Source organism: Nipponia nippon, unplaced genomic scaffold (assembly GCF_047370975.1).
Source record: "Nipponia nippon isolate SJK-2023a ecotype South Korea unplaced genomic scaffold, ASM4737097v1 scaffold_23, whole genome shotgun sequence".
NCBI classification, from domain to species: domain Eukaryota; kingdom Metazoa; phylum Chordata; class Aves; order Pelecaniformes; family Threskiornithidae; genus Nipponia; species Nipponia nippon.
The window spans coordinates 7607363-7622222 of NW_028262340.1; the positions used below are offsets into that span (position 1 = coordinate 7607363).

Here is a 14860-nt window from a genome sequence, read left to right on the forward strand (position 1 = left end):
ACTCAGCATTCATCTCTTCTGCCACTAATTTAATTCTATTTATGTCTGCAGATGTTACTTCGTTGTACTGACCTGCTCCCACCCCTTGCTGACATATAGAGGGGCCCATGGCTGGTTCCTGGAGGTTATTAAAAGTAGCCTTTGATTACTTGTTCTGGGATAGGCTGATTTATGCAAGAGGACTAGAGATAACCTCTCTCCTAGGCTTTCACGTCATGAGGGCAGCTCGTGGCGCAGGCTGTTTGTGGCAGTTGCTCATAATGTGACCTTGTGGTCTGAATCCGTACTCCAGTGAGGGAAGAGGCTGATGGGCCTCTTCTGCATCTCCCGGACTGCTGGTGAGAAATAGATTAGGACCAAAGTGGGGAGGCAGCTGCAGCCTGCCACAGAGATGTTCCCCGTAGGTGCCAGCCTCTCATTTTCTCTCTTGTCATTAAAGCTCTTTGCGGGAAGTTGTTTTTCTTGGAATTGCTGTGATTTTCTTAAAAGGTGTGTCTTTGACCTGGGCGAATGAGCAGATCTTCTAAATGAAGAGGCGGTGCTGTACCTCTTCTGAGTGCGGTTGTTACCTTTAGAAAATTAAAGCACGGTCCCCTGCTGAAATAAGAGATTTGTTTATGCAGAGTGCCTAGGAGGCAAATGCTGGCAAAGCTGATGCCATATGGAAAGCAATTATGTACCAGAGCTCCTGCTTTGGTGATTTTATGAATGACACACTTAGGATCACAGAGCTTCTCTTTAAAGACAGGCTGTGCAGCCGGTGTTTGCAAATAGTCTGTCCTCTTTTTTTTTTTCTAAATTCATGCATCTAATCTCATTGTTTTGCTATGGATTATTCCGTGGATCATTGGACACACTGTATCAGGGATATTTGCTCTTCAGGTCAGGAAAATGCATGGCTGTTGATCTCTTCTGTTGGTAGGATTTAGCATTTAAAATAAGCCTCAGGACTTTATATATGTACAGCGCAAGGGAAAACAAAAATCGGAACAGCTAACTCTGAAAACCCTGCTGCATCTGCTCGCGTTTAAAATGGGGACGCGTGCAGACGCAGAGGTGGACGCTGTTAATTAACAGGGATGGTTCAGTCCATGGTGGGCAATTTGTCTTGCGCTTCTAAAAAGGGGAGTACTTGGCTGCTTGAAAGCAGGAATGCTGCTTTTCCCCCGTGGTACAGTTTAAAGATATAAATCCATCCAGCAGTTCCCCCCAGGCAGAAGCCCGCAGCTGTCATGCCTGTTTCACAGTGCAATTCTTTAGCATCCTCCTCTCCAGTAAGGTCATAGCATTGTGTACTCCGAACAGATAGCCTTGAAAATCCGATTTCCGCAGAAGAAAATATTCAGCGCACATCCTTGTACCTGACATTATCATTTTAATACGCCAACAACCCCAGCCTTCCCCAGGGCACAGAGTCCCACCATGAGCCAGGAATACAAATGGCATGATTGCGAGGTCCCTACAGCAGCCCCTTGCTGGCAGCTCTGTGTGATCCAGCACGCGCTCTCCCTTTCCTGAGGCAGGGAGGCAGCGCCCAGTGGCTTCGTATAGGCAGAGATCTATCAATACCTGCCATTGCTTTTGGTTTATGAGGCTGGAATTTATGATGATTGCTTCATGAACAGGAAGCATCTTCAAGTTGCAGTATAAATAACTGTTGCAAAATAAGACCTCTGAATAGTTTGGGTAAGGGATACTAATGCTTCCTAAAATGACAGAACATTTTTCTTCTGATTGCACTTTCCACCTTTCTTCCTTTTTGAAAAAGAAATGCTGCAAGCTCTCCCCAGGCAACTGGAAAGAGGAAGGAGAGAACAAGGGCATTAAATAGGACATGGTTGTTTGCTCTTTGTAAAGCAACTGCTGATTGTATATCATGACCCTGAAGTTCTTTTCTGGCTTTCCCGCTACAGACCATGTCTCCATCGGGGGGCTTGGGGACAGCTTTTATGAATATCTCATCAAATCTTGGCTGATGTCAGACAAGAAAGACTCCGAAGCTAAAAAGATGTATGACGATGCACTAGAGGTAAGGAGAGGTTGCTGCTCTGTATTTTTTGTGTGGGACGTTGTTCATCAGAATGTTTCAGGCAAAAATGTCTTAGATCTTTGGGTTTCCTTGGTATTCACTCCTCACCCTGTCCACTTAAGTATCCTGAAATCCTGATTTTCATCCTGTTAGGCAATAGAAAAGCATTTGGTCAAAAAGTCTGCTGGAGGATTGACCTACATTGCTGAATGGAGGGGTGGCATCTTGGATCACAAAATGGGCCACTTGGCTTGCTTCTCTGGGGGCATGATAGCACTTGGAGCTGAACACGCTGGAGAAGAGAGGAAGCAACATTACGTGGATCTCGCTGCAGAAATAACAAACACATGTCACGAGTCTTACGCACGCTCAGGTAAACCTGTGGGCTGCCTAGAAAATGTCAGCGAGGGGTAGCTTACAGCCTTAGGAGACTCAGCGTTTGTGTGGCAGAGGTTTGCAGTAGGGTATTTTGTGCTTCAGCAGCATCTGCATCCCTGTGTATGATTTTCACTTGTCTTTTCTGGGATATCTAGAAGAGAAAGCGATACGTTTTACATAGCAGCCAGCTGGAGCAGAGGTCCAGGCAGATGTGAGCTGCTGTGGCAGAGCTGCAAAAAGAATCCAAAGCTGAATCCTAGTCCTGCCTCCCAGTCGCAGAGTTAGCCTTCTCCCAACAAGACTATAGTTTGAGTCTGTCCTTTCACATCCCTTTGCAGACAAGAAGGGGAGATTAACAGAGATTAATTGCAGGGTGTCCCGCTGTATGGAGCAGCGCAGCTGAGAAGCCCAACAGGAGAGTGTTGGAGACCTGCAGCTGCTGGTAGGAACCAAAAAAATGAAGTTCCTCAGCCTCTCCCGGCTGTGTAAGCAGAGGCTGCCTAAGTCTTTCTGTTTCACAAGTCCAGTAAAATTTGTTTCACCCCCCAATGTGCTTCTCAGTCAGTGCTTTGGGAGAGCAGTGGCTGGTGATGAATGAGGGACTGGGTTAGTCCTCTGCCTGCAGGGCTTTCAGCAAGATGAGCTCGCTTTGGACACCACTCCTTTCTTTGTAGGCATCTCTGTAGCTCTTCTGAGACTGCAGGCAGCGAAGCAGCAGTCTGCTTTCCGGGACCTTGTCGAGCACAGGTCTGTCTGCACTAACTGTTCCCAAAGATTGTTTCACACCTTCACCACATCAGCAAGCCCGTACTGGCAGCCGGTGTCCAGCATGTTTGCCCAATAAACTTCAAGCTAACCTGAAGTGATGTTTGCAAAATAACCCTTTTTTCCCCCCAGCACTTACAGAACTAAAACAAGCCACCCACACTAATAACCCTCTGATTGTGAGTGCCTGGGGCCAATTTTCACCTTCAGCAATATCCATCAGCACAGACAGGACAGTAGCAAGCCTGCCCACACTGGTTACGGTGCTGTCATTTCAGCAGGCTCGTTGTTTTGCAGAGAATGTCTGTGCGCGTCACCCTGGCACTCAGCAAATAGTCCAGCTAGCGAACACTGCTAGGTCCCCACGCAGACAGGAGGGCCCAGGGAAGGTGTGCAAAATATTTGGAGAAGTAAAATGACTCCCTGAAATACAGCCTTGTGGTAGACACGAGTGCAGCAGGAGAAACCTTGTGGCATGACCATAAGCAACCTCTGTGCTCAGTTTCCCTGTTTCTCGAATAGGGAGAGGGTTGGTGTTGAAAGTAGGGATGTGAGTGCTAGCTAATGCGTGCGAGAGATTGAGATTCTCATGTAAGGGACACTCAAAAACACCAAGGTCATTATGAATGTTTCAGTCATAAAATACCAGTGAAGTTGATTAAGCCTTCCCCATCATCCTGATGTCTTCTTTTCAAAGAGTGGACCAGAAGGAAAGGCAGAAGAAGTGATTGCAGGGCCTGGGTACCGCTTCTTACAGCCTCCCTGCCGCAGTGCTGGCGAAATGGCGCAGTCTGGGGGACTGATAATTGTGAAACAAGCCCCCCGCCTGGGAGCAGCGTGTCGATATCTCTGCGGTGGCAGGGTCAGCTGCGTGGCTAGATTTTCCTTTGAACGTGTTTTCTCTTTGAGGCTTTAGGGCAGGATCTGCCTCTCTGTTCTTTCTCATCTGGGTTCCGAGTTTGTCTTCAGTGATGAACTCTGCTGTCAGGGACTGGGGCAGTGCCATTCCTAGGAGCAAATACCAGCCCAGCAAAAGTGCTAGGACATGGGGGAAATGTGTACCTGCCCTCTCCACGCTCAAATCTGGTCCAACTCTGTGTTTTGTCAGTTGTATTCACCCTCAGAAACACTTTGTCCTCACCCAGGTAGCACCCAGACGTACCGCAGGATGAGCAGCACCTGGAGCGGCAGTGGGCTCAGCTCACGCACTCCGTGGAGTTGCCCCTGCTTTGACACCAGCTGTGAGGCTGATCTGATACACAAGCATGACTGAGCTGCTCATCTGACCTCACGCAAGCCTTAGTTAAATGTTGGCAGCCTGAGCAGCATAAAAGCACCTGGACGGTCTGTTTACTTGCTTTCTCCTCAAACTGATCATTGCCTGTGTGTGATTTTGACTAGATACCAAACTCGGCCCCGAAGCCTTTCGCTTTGATGCTGGAACTGAAGCCATGGCAACCAGACTCAGCGAGCGCTACTACATCCTACGCCCAGAAGTGGTAGAAAGCTACATGTACATGTGGCGGCTGACACACGATCCCAAGTACAGGCAGTGGGGCTGGGAGGTGGTGAAGGTATGGTTGGAAAATTCGCACTAATAACTCTTACAGGCTCTTTCTTACATAAGTAATAACAGGCTCACACATAGAGTGATAACTCTTACAGGCTGCTGGATTCTTACAAAAATCTTTCCTTCGGTCAATAAAAAGAGCAGAAATTATTTAAATCGTGTTAGACACTAACACACATTAGCAATGGGGCAGGAATACACAAAATAGCTCAATTTAGTGTGGCGTCTCTGTTGATCATTGTGAATGCTTTCTTTTCCCTTTTGGGCTCCGCTAAAATCAGTCAGTCAGAACAGTGGAGGTTTATGGAGAGGAGTGCTGCAGACAGCGAAACCTGCTATTAATGTAACAGCCCTCTGCAAAACAGAGTCAGCCTTCTATTTGAAATATTTGGACTGCTCAGAACCACTGGCTCGTAGCTGGCCAGGGAAAATCAGCAAACCTGCCTTTGCCCTTCGTCTTGTCTGCCTTCCACAACGACCTCCCAGCCAGAAAGTCACTCACTTCTTGCCAGCTCATGCAGTAGCCTGTTGGCTGCTGCCCTGCAGCCTAGCAGGGGCTGTGTTTCAGTGGTGGAACTGTCATTTGTCTGCTGCCCTGGAAAAGAGGCTCTGCAACAGCTCGAGTGGGCCGCTTGAGATCTGGTTTTGCTATGTGTGTAACGCCAGGGTCAATCAATCAACTAACTTAGGCGGTTTATGTTTCTCTTGCTATTTCATTAGAACTAGCTTTGTTCCCAGAGTCTGCAGTAATGACCACGCTCTTCAGTGAGAGACAGAGGCTACTGTAAACCTGGAATTTGATTTGTAAAGCTGACTTGTAATGCAGCTGATGATGATTAATGAGTTACTCCATGGTATTGTGTGTTACTGAGATTTCTTTTCCTTTCTCAGGCCCTGGAAAAACATTGTAGAGTAGAAGCTGGTTTTTCTGGCATCCGAGATGTTTACACCACAACCCCAAACCATGACAACATGCAACAGAGTTTTTTCCTCGCAGAGACTCTGAAGTAAGTCTAGCATCACAGAGACCCTTCAGACTAGCATAATTCCTGCAGCATCACCACTCTTGTCTGCTTAATAAGTCTCTAATAATAAGGGGGAAGTCTCATCCTCTGGGGGCAAAGCTGGGCAAGGCTGTGGGTGCTCAAAGCTTTGGTAGTTTCCTCCTGTAGAACCACTGCTGTTATTGGCACTCGAGCTTCCTGCTCATGTGCTGGATTTAAAGGACTCTTCCTGTGATTTAGAGCTGCTCTTGCTGCTGAGCTCCCTTGGATTTAGCTCTGATGGTTTACGAGACAGCTGTCTCCTCTGCCAGGTTCATGTCCTGCACACAGAGGAAGCATGACTATGGCCCGAATTTGCCGCCCCTTGCTGCAGATCTGCCGTTGCTGGTAGCGTGAACTAATGTTTGTAGGGTGGCTGAGCGCAGACGCCCATCCTGTTTCGCCACCTTTGCACCAGGGGTGGGAGTTCCCAGCAGGAGAGCGAGGCAGGGAGTCGGGAAATGTGTCACCACAAACCGTGGCAGCCGAGGCCAATGGCAGCCCCCATCACAGTCCTGCTGACAGTGCTTGCTTGTGCATGCTTGGAGTCCCACTTGAGCTTCCTTTAATCTCCCTTTGTGTCCATCTTCTTCCCGCCCACCCTCACCTTCTGGCTCCAGGTACCTCTATCTTCTGTTCTGTGAAGATGACGTGCTGTCCCTGGATGACTGGGTGTTCAACACGGAGGCTCACCCCCTGCCAGTCAACCACACGAACTTTAAAGCAAGTGTGCAGTAGTGAGGCCATTGCCCAGCGCCCTGCTTCTGCAGCGTCGGCGGGTCACTGCATTTCCTTTCCATTAAAGGAATTCACGTTGTTCCTAAAATGGTATTTTGGGGCACTAGTCCAATTCCGGACAGTATTATATTGAGAAGATGAAACCATGAAGCAAGCACCTTCTTTTCCTCTGTGAGGAGCTTTATTAGCCTGATAATGAGATGTTTATTCTGGGCCATATTGTACACAGTTCATAGACATTCCTTTATACAGAGAATTTATATGAAACCCACTGACTTTGCTTTATAGTGGCCAAAGGACTGGAAGTTTGCCATAAAATAGACTTCACACACACACACATCCTCCTTTCGTTTTTCTGTTCCATTTTTGCCTTTTATATACTCTTGGATTTATCATCTTTCTAATTAACAGTTTTCGATATACTGTGCTTTCTAGGTGATAGGCTTTCTAGGCTCTTCAGGAAGGACAGGACAGAAAGAGGAAGGGGAGTTGCCCTTTGTGTGAGAGAGCAGCTGGAGTGCATGGAGCTCTGCCTGGGGATGGATGAGGAGCTGACTGAGAGCTTATGGGTTAGGATTAAAGAGAGGACAGGTAAAGGTGACATTATAGCGGGTGTCTGCTATAGGCCACCTGCCCAGGAAGAACAAGAGGATCAGGCCCTCTCCAGACAGATAGGAGCAGCCTCAGGTTTGAATTTGCAGGCCCTGGTCCTCATGGGGGACTTCAACCACCCTGATATCTGCTGGAGGGACAACACAGCAGGACCTAAGCAATCCAGGAGATACCTTGAGTGGATTGATGACGACTTCCTCCTCCAAGTAACAGAGGAGCCAACAAAGAGAGGTGCTCTGCTGGACCTTATACTCACCAACAAGCAGGAGCTTGTTGGAGATGTGAAGATCAAAGGCAGCTTTGGCTGCAGTGACCATGCGATGGTGGAGCTCAGGCTCCTGAGGGCAGGGAGGAGAGTGAAAAGCAAGCTCACAACCCTGGCCTTCAGGAGAGCAGATTTTGGCCTCTTCAAAGATCTGCCTGGAAAAAGCCTATGGGATAAGACCCTGCAGGGAAAAGGGGCCTGAGAAAGCCAGTTAATATTCCAGACTTACGTCCTCCAAGCTCAAGAGAGTTCCATTCCAGTGAGCAGGAAGTCAGGCAGGAATGCCAGGAGGCCTGTGTGGATGAACAGAGAACTCCTAGCCAAACTCAAACTCAAAAAGGAGGAGCATACAGAGGGCTGAAGCAAGGATGGGTAACCTGGGAGGACTACAGAAACATTGTGTGAGCATCCAGGGCTGGCGTTAGGAATGCTAAAGCCCAGATGAAACTGAATTCAGCCAGGAATGTCAAAGACAACAAGAAGGGCTTCTATAAGAACATAAGCAACAAAAGGAAGACTAGGAAAATGTGAGCCCACTGCTCAACAAGACAGGGGGTCTGGTTACACAGGACATGGAAGAGGCTGAAATACCAAATGCTGCCTTTGCCTCAGTCTTTACTAGCGAGATCGGCCTTCAGGAATCCCAGGTTCTAGAGATCAGGGGGAATGGCTGGAGCAAGGAAGACGTACCCTTGGTGGAAGAGGATCAGGCCAGGGAATACTGAAGCAAACTGGACAGACATAAGTCCATGGGCCCTGAAGGGATGCACCCACAAGAGCTGAGGGAGCTGGCAGATGTCCTTGCAAGGCCGCTCTCAATAATCTTTGATCAACCATGGTGACTGGGAGAAGTGCCCGAAGACTGGAGGAAAGCATATGTCACTCTTATCTTCAAGAAAGAGGACCCAGGAACTATAGGCTCATCAGCCTCAGCTCAGCCCCTGGGAAGGCGATGGAGCAGCTAATCCTGGAAACCATTTCCAGGCACATGAATGACAAAAAATTCTTGAGGAGTAGCCAGCATGGCTTCACCAAGGGAAAGTCATGCTTGACCAACTTAATAAACTTCTAGGATGAAATGACTGGCCTGGTAGATGAGGAAAGAGCAGCAGATGTTGTCTGCCTGGACTTCAGGAGGGCCTTTGACACTGTATCCCATCAGATCTTTGTAGACAAGCTGTTGACGTATGAGGTGGATGAGCAGACAGTGAGGTGGGTTGAAAACTGGCTGAAAGGTTGAGCATAGAGGTGGTGATGAGTGGCATGAAGTCTGGTTAGAGGCCAGTAACTAGCGGTGTACCCCAGGGGTCACTACTGGGTCCAGTCCTGTTTAATGATCTGGATGACGGGGCAGAGTGTACCCTCAGCAAGTTTGCTGATGACACAAAACTAGGAGGGGTGGCTGACAGGCCAGAGGGTCGTGCTGCCATCCTGAGGGACCTCGACAGGCTGCAGAAGTGGGCTGATAGGAACCTAGTGAAGTTCAACAAGCAGAAGTGCAAAGTCCTGCAGCTGGGAAGGAACAACCCCCTGCACCAGTGCATGCTGGGGCACCCAGCTGGAAAGCAGCTTGGCAGAAAAGGACCAAGGGGTCCTGCGGACGCCAAATTGACCATAAGCCAGCAATGTGCCCTTGCTGCAAAGAAGGCTAACGGTATCCTGGGCTGCACTGGACAGAGTATTGCCAGCAGGGTGCGGGAGGTGATCCTTCTCCTCTACTCGGCACTGGTGAGGCCACGCCTGGAATACTGCGTCCAGTTCTGGGCTCCTCAGTACAAGAGAGATATAGGCATGCTGGAGAGAGCCCAACGAAGGGCCATAAAGATCGTTAAGGGACTGGAACATCTCTCCTGTGAGGAAAGGCTGAGGGAGCTGGGACTGTTTAGCCTAGAGAAGAGAAGGCTCAGGGGGGAATCTTCTTAATGTATATAAATACCTGACGGGAGGGTGTGGAGAGGATGGAGCCAGGCCGTTTCCAGTGGTGCCCAGTGGCAGGACCAGCGGCAGTGGGCACAAACTGAAACACAGCAGAGTCCCTCTGAACGTGAGCAAACACTTCTTTACTCTGAGGGCGACCGAGCACTGGCACCGGTTGCCCAGGGAGGCTGTGGCGTCTCCGTCCGTGGAGACACTCAAAAGCCACTTGGACACGGTCCTGGGCAGCCGGCTCTGGGTGGCCCTGCTTGAGCAGGGGGTTGGACCAGATGACCTCCGGAGGTCCCTGCCAGCCCCAGCCATTCTGTGATTCTGTGATTGTGGTGTCAAAATTGTAACTAAACCAAAACCTGTCTGCAAAATTCTTGATCCTAATGTATTTTTATATACTTCTTCTGTGCTCTTAAAACACATTTACCACACATCACATCTCATATAACTTTCCTTTATCGTTTTTGTGTTTTTCTACTTTTATTTGGAACTAAATGTTATGAGTCACTTGTAATAATTTCACTGCTGTAATAGTCAAATCTGTGAAACAGAATAAAAGTCTTGTAAAATAAAAAGCATGTTTGGGTTGATCCTCTTTAAAGGCATCTGTCAAAGACCTGTTACCTCATGCCCAGAGTAACTAGGTGACAATACTGCTTGATTTCAAGGATGTTTCACAATAGCTGTTGATTTCCAGGGTAATCTCGCCAGTGTGTGGACAGCAATTCCCGTCTGCACCAGCTCCCTGAAATTGCTTGTTCACCATCTGATACGGGTTAGCGGGAGTTCTACTAAATGTCTTATTTTTCTAGCAAAAAATAAAGAATCCGAGAGCCAAGTTTGCTCTTGGGTATACATTGAATGAAGTAACAGAAGAAAAAGAAAGGAAAAAACTTGAAGCCAGCGTCTTCCATCCGTCTGGCCACTGACCGAGCAGTTCAGCCGGTGTGCCCTCGGTGACTCTGAGCAGGATGGCTGCGCAGAGGCGCTCACACACCGCTCCTGCTCGGGCCCTGGCAGCCGTGAGTACCTGCTCAGCGGTTCCTGCCACGCGGGCTGGGTCGGGGATCAGCATCCTTTCCCCCAACAGCCTTCCCTCGGGTCGCTGCAAAGCTGCGTGGCCCTTGGCGATGGAACATTTTGTTCATTGTTGTGACGTTCTCTTGATAAGTGGTTCATTCCGTGATTTGGGAAGATAAAGTTGCTTTGAGCAAGTTGTGAAAACAAAAAATGTGTTTCTAGATTCATGGCTGTGTAATTCCCCAAGAGAAATAAGGTTGTCAGATGGGGACTTAGCATTATCCCGGGGATAAAGATACTGGCTGGTAAGCTTGGCCTAGAGGAATGGTTATTGGTAAATAAACATCTTGGGAGTGAGTTGTGTTATCTGAGAGATTTGGATACCGGGAAGCTGGTTTAGCTCAGAGGATTTTTATCATGGATTAAGGGAATTCCATAAATAAAAATGTCCTGCTCCTGGAGTAACTCAAAACACTTTGCCTGGCAAAATTTAAACCCACAAAATAAATAGCACGGTTCTGGTTTCCTTTAGAAATAGATCCTTGGTGTTACATTAAAACTCTGCTCTTGTCTTCTCTTCCACACAAGTGAGCAAGAACAGCGTTAGTGAAGTCACCTACACTCCAGAGGAGAGCTGCTGCCTTCCTGCAGTTCAGTGGCTGCATCGCAGATAGGGAGGTTTCTAAGTTGCCCAGCACGCCTGGCGATGTACCGCTTACTGATAAGCTGGTATGGAGCTCAGCACCAGTCACCACGAAAGCTTTGTGTTGCAAACAGCTATGCTTGAATTCTGCAAATTCTTCTGCCTGTGCTCACAGATATCCACAGCTAAATCCCTGAGGCCAGAGGATTAATCACAGGCATCAAGTTAAGCATGCATGTGTTTACCAGGAGTAAAGATTTGTTCCAAGGATCAGCTTTGTTCCAAGGCCTGGCCCTGATCCACGACTGGGATTTTTCTGTCCTACGGCAATGCAGGTAACAGAAACGTTTGCCCTGCTGGTGTCTTGAAATGCTTCTGCGCTTTCCTGGCTCCTCCGCTGGCTCGAGCAGAGCCCTTGACTCGGGGAGCCCGCTGTGCAGAGGCAGGCCCCGGGGTTCTCCTGACTTGTGCCCAGCCTGTATGCTTCCCGCCGGTGCGGGTGGCGGGGCTGTTCGGCCAGGTGGGAACCCCTTTCTTTTCATACTTGGAGTAGATAAATAAATGGGGCGTTCATGTGGAACCAGAGGTTTGGTTTTAAATGTCAAACGGAAAGGCTCTGGGAAGACGTGTGTCTTTGAGTTGCTTTCCTGCCTTTCAGTCTCAGGCATGTGGGACACCGGGGGAATTCTGTTGTTGATTTTATGTTTTTGTACTTTTGAGTCACCTTAGCGGGAAATGTGATCAGCCTAGGTTATTTCCCATTTCCCCTGTTAACATTCAAATTCAGAAGCCGTGATTACCATGTTAATTTTCACCATCAGAACACGTGGCCCTGTTTTATGTCAGAAGGAATTTCCTGTAAATGAAGTTCTGATAAAAGAAAGTTGTGTTAGTGGTAGAGCGGAAGACTAATAACTACCGCTTGTAGAGCGGCTGGCTGTTGTCGCCTGGCCATACGGGGAGACAAGACAAAAGTATCCAGAAAACAAATGCATCTTTTTGAAACCCACACTTCATTTTTATAGCATTATTAAATTCCCCTGGAAGGCTTTCAGCAGAATTGGTTATTGAATTCAAAAGCCTGGCAGTCGTAGCATTTTTCCACATACATTTTGATCTGATCTATTTATCTGATTGTTTCAGATGTGATGCATCGAGCGCTGGCTCCCAGTGCTAGCAGTTTCAAAGTTTCAGCAGTTACTTCTGATCACGCTTGGGTCTTTGGCTTCATTCCCTGTGGAGCCCCAAACAGGTACCGTGCTGTAATTAGGAATCCTCTCAATAAAACACTCCTGCATGGTAAATGCTTTCGTTCAGCGAGAGCCAGCGAGTGTCGGAACTGTGAGTGACCCACCAGGCTGGATTGATTCCTGCGGCATAGGAAAGGCCAGGGAGGAGTTAGGGATGCAAGCCCATGGGAACTGGGTAGGCACTGGCTCCTGCCCTTCAGCTAAATGGTCTGCTGGGAAATGTCTCAGTCAAGCTTCATTTCACCCCGCAGCCTTTGCTGGCCATTCTTTTTCCGGGATGAACTGTGCGTTTTCCATGGCTGCGAAGCTTCGTCACAGCGCATCCCTGGAGCAGGACGCAAGCCCCTCTTCTGCCACAAACCCACCTCCCGTTTTCCTGTCCCCTTTGAAAAGCCCCACGTCAAACCAGCCGTGGGCACGCCGTGTTCCTTGCTGCTTTCCAGAGGATTAATGTTTTGGGGCCTCAGTCTGGTCGGGACTTGCTTCCTCAGGGGGTTTCTGTTTCCAGGTGCTTTCTCCATTTGTACGCAGAGCTCAGATTTTAATGCCGCCTTCCGTTGCACCGTGATCGCTTTGACTTTGAAGCAGGCCAGGGTTTCAGGCTATGGGAACGGGGCCATCAATTTAAACAAGGACAGAGTTTCTCTGCTTTTGCAATGTGCTGCCCTGGAACGTGGAGTAACGGCGTGTACTCCGACATACGGAAAACCCATCCCTCTCCTGCAAAAAAGGTGGCTCCAAGCTTTTCATCCCTGCTACCAATTTCTCACTATTATTTCCAGCCGGACTCTGCCTGCCGGCAAAGGGGAAATCTGGGATAGTTTTTCCTGCTGGGTGAGTTTTCTTGGTGGAAATCTTCCTGGTTATTTCTCTATCACGAGGATTTCCTTTGATACCAGTGTGCCTGGGTGGGCCAGGCAGCAGATGTCTGGATATTTAAGATTCTTCCTGAGTGCTGTAATCTGTAATCTCAAGAACCAGCAGAGTAGAGCCAGGAGTTGTTGGTTTTGTTCTCCTTTGAGGAGGATTAGTTCCCAGCAGATGCCCTGAATGACTTCACCTTTTGTCTTTCATTCTTCTTCCTATCAAATAATTCATCCGTTTCTGTCATCTTTATATGGTCGCTGACGACACTGGAAATGGTTCGGATGTAAAATGAGCCCCTCTGCTTCTCGGCTAAATGGTATCATTTTGGCTCTGCCAGCCACCCTGTCAGCTCTCCTTCTCCATCTAGGTGTCTGCAGGCTGTGTCATCTCCCTCACCTCTCCCTCATTTCCCAGGCACCGGGTACATTTATCCTGTTTCAAAGCTGTCTCCTGTTACATTTTGTGCTCTAAAGGTACTTGCTAGGTTATTTGAGGTAAGCAAAAGCTCTCCACACCTCACTGCCCAGCCTAATGAGTCCGGAAAGTTTTAAAGCACATCTGCTTAAAGTGCTTGAGTGCTTAACTCATTCACGCCTGCCTCTGCTCCCAGACGTTCTTTCCATGATCCGTTAATTCAGTTCCTCCCATCTCCTCCCCGCGGCCCAAGCACCGGTTCTTTGACGGATGGGGAGGTGGAGAGCAAAGAGCAGCGGCCGAGTTTCATGAGCGTTGTCGCCGATGCCGGAGCTGGCAGAAGGAACCTTCTCCTTCCTCCCTTGGCCACGCGGATGTAACGGCACTGATCTGAGATGCAAATAACCCAGTGTTTGTTCTGGTCTGCGAGAAAATGCGTGATTTTTTTATCTCGTCCCGGGAATTGCTCAAAACTCCACGCGCTCCTGGCCTGCTCTGCCCAGCATTGCCAGCCTCTCCCTCCTTCCTTCAGGCAGCTGCCACTGCTCTCTTAATGGCTTGGTCATGCTCTCCTCATCTCCAACCAAAAAGCTCTTTAAACCTAAAACAAAAATGATTAGGCAGGCTTAGGAAACAGCAAAAGCTTCAAAGGATTAAATGCTAACGCTTCCTGCTGCCCTTAGAGAGATCAAACATTCTGCGCTGTTAGCCCTGCAGCAGCAGCAAACGGTACTAAATCTTCCCCAGCAATCAGGGGATTTCGGTGGCGGCGCAGGATTGCGTGTAAGGAGGAGCGGGAGACTGATTTATGAGGAATGATTAAAATGACTAAATATATATCTCTTGGCCATTGCTAAGGAGCAACGTGACAACCGCACAGAAGAACCCGAAGGGCACAAAGAACAACGAGGAAGGTGGAAAAATTTGGGGGTGTCGTAAAGGTCCGTGATGGTAGAAATGACCCAAAACGTGGGGCGACGGTAGAAACGACCCAAAATTTGGGAATCGCGATGGGTGGCAGGAGGCTGAGGCTCGGCGATGGCTGCGGACGGGCACCGTCGCCTCACGGCTGCAAAGTCATTCCCTGCGATCCCGGGGTTTAAACCCTGGTGAAAGCACTGCAAGCGGAACTACTAATACCAGTTTTAAAAGAAATAGGTCCGTTTTGGTGAGGTGAAACCAAGCAGAGGAGAGCAAGGAAGGTCTCCATGGGGCCCGGAGGAGGGGAGAGGGGCCGGACGGGGGCTGAAGCCCCCGTCCGGCCCCTCTCCCCTCCTCCGGGCCCCGCGGGGAGGACGCAGGCCCTCGCCCGGCCCCGGCCCCTCCTCGCCGGGCGCTGC

The 14860-nt window shown here is 49.0% G+C and overlaps 1 protein-coding gene across 1 annotated transcript in view; it reads left to right on the forward strand.

The window, feature by feature from the left end:
- The window catches only part of MAN1C1 (mannosidase alpha class 1C member 1), a 65133-nt gene extending 58277 nt beyond the window's left edge, over positions 1–6856 (forward strand). Inside the window, exons 9-13 of the mRNA XM_087760580.1 lie at positions 1914–2029; positions 2183–2402; positions 4574–4746; positions 5634–5749; positions 6406–6856. Coding sequence (XP_087616706.1) covers positions 1914–2029; positions 2183–2402; positions 4574–4746; positions 5634–5749; positions 6406–6523 — 743 coding nt within the window. The 3' untranslated portion in view covers positions 6524–6856. The remainder of the gene's footprint in view (positions 1–1913; positions 2030–2182; positions 2403–4573; positions 4747–5633; positions 5750–6405) is intronic.
- Positions 6857–14860: the final 8004 nt, after the last annotated feature.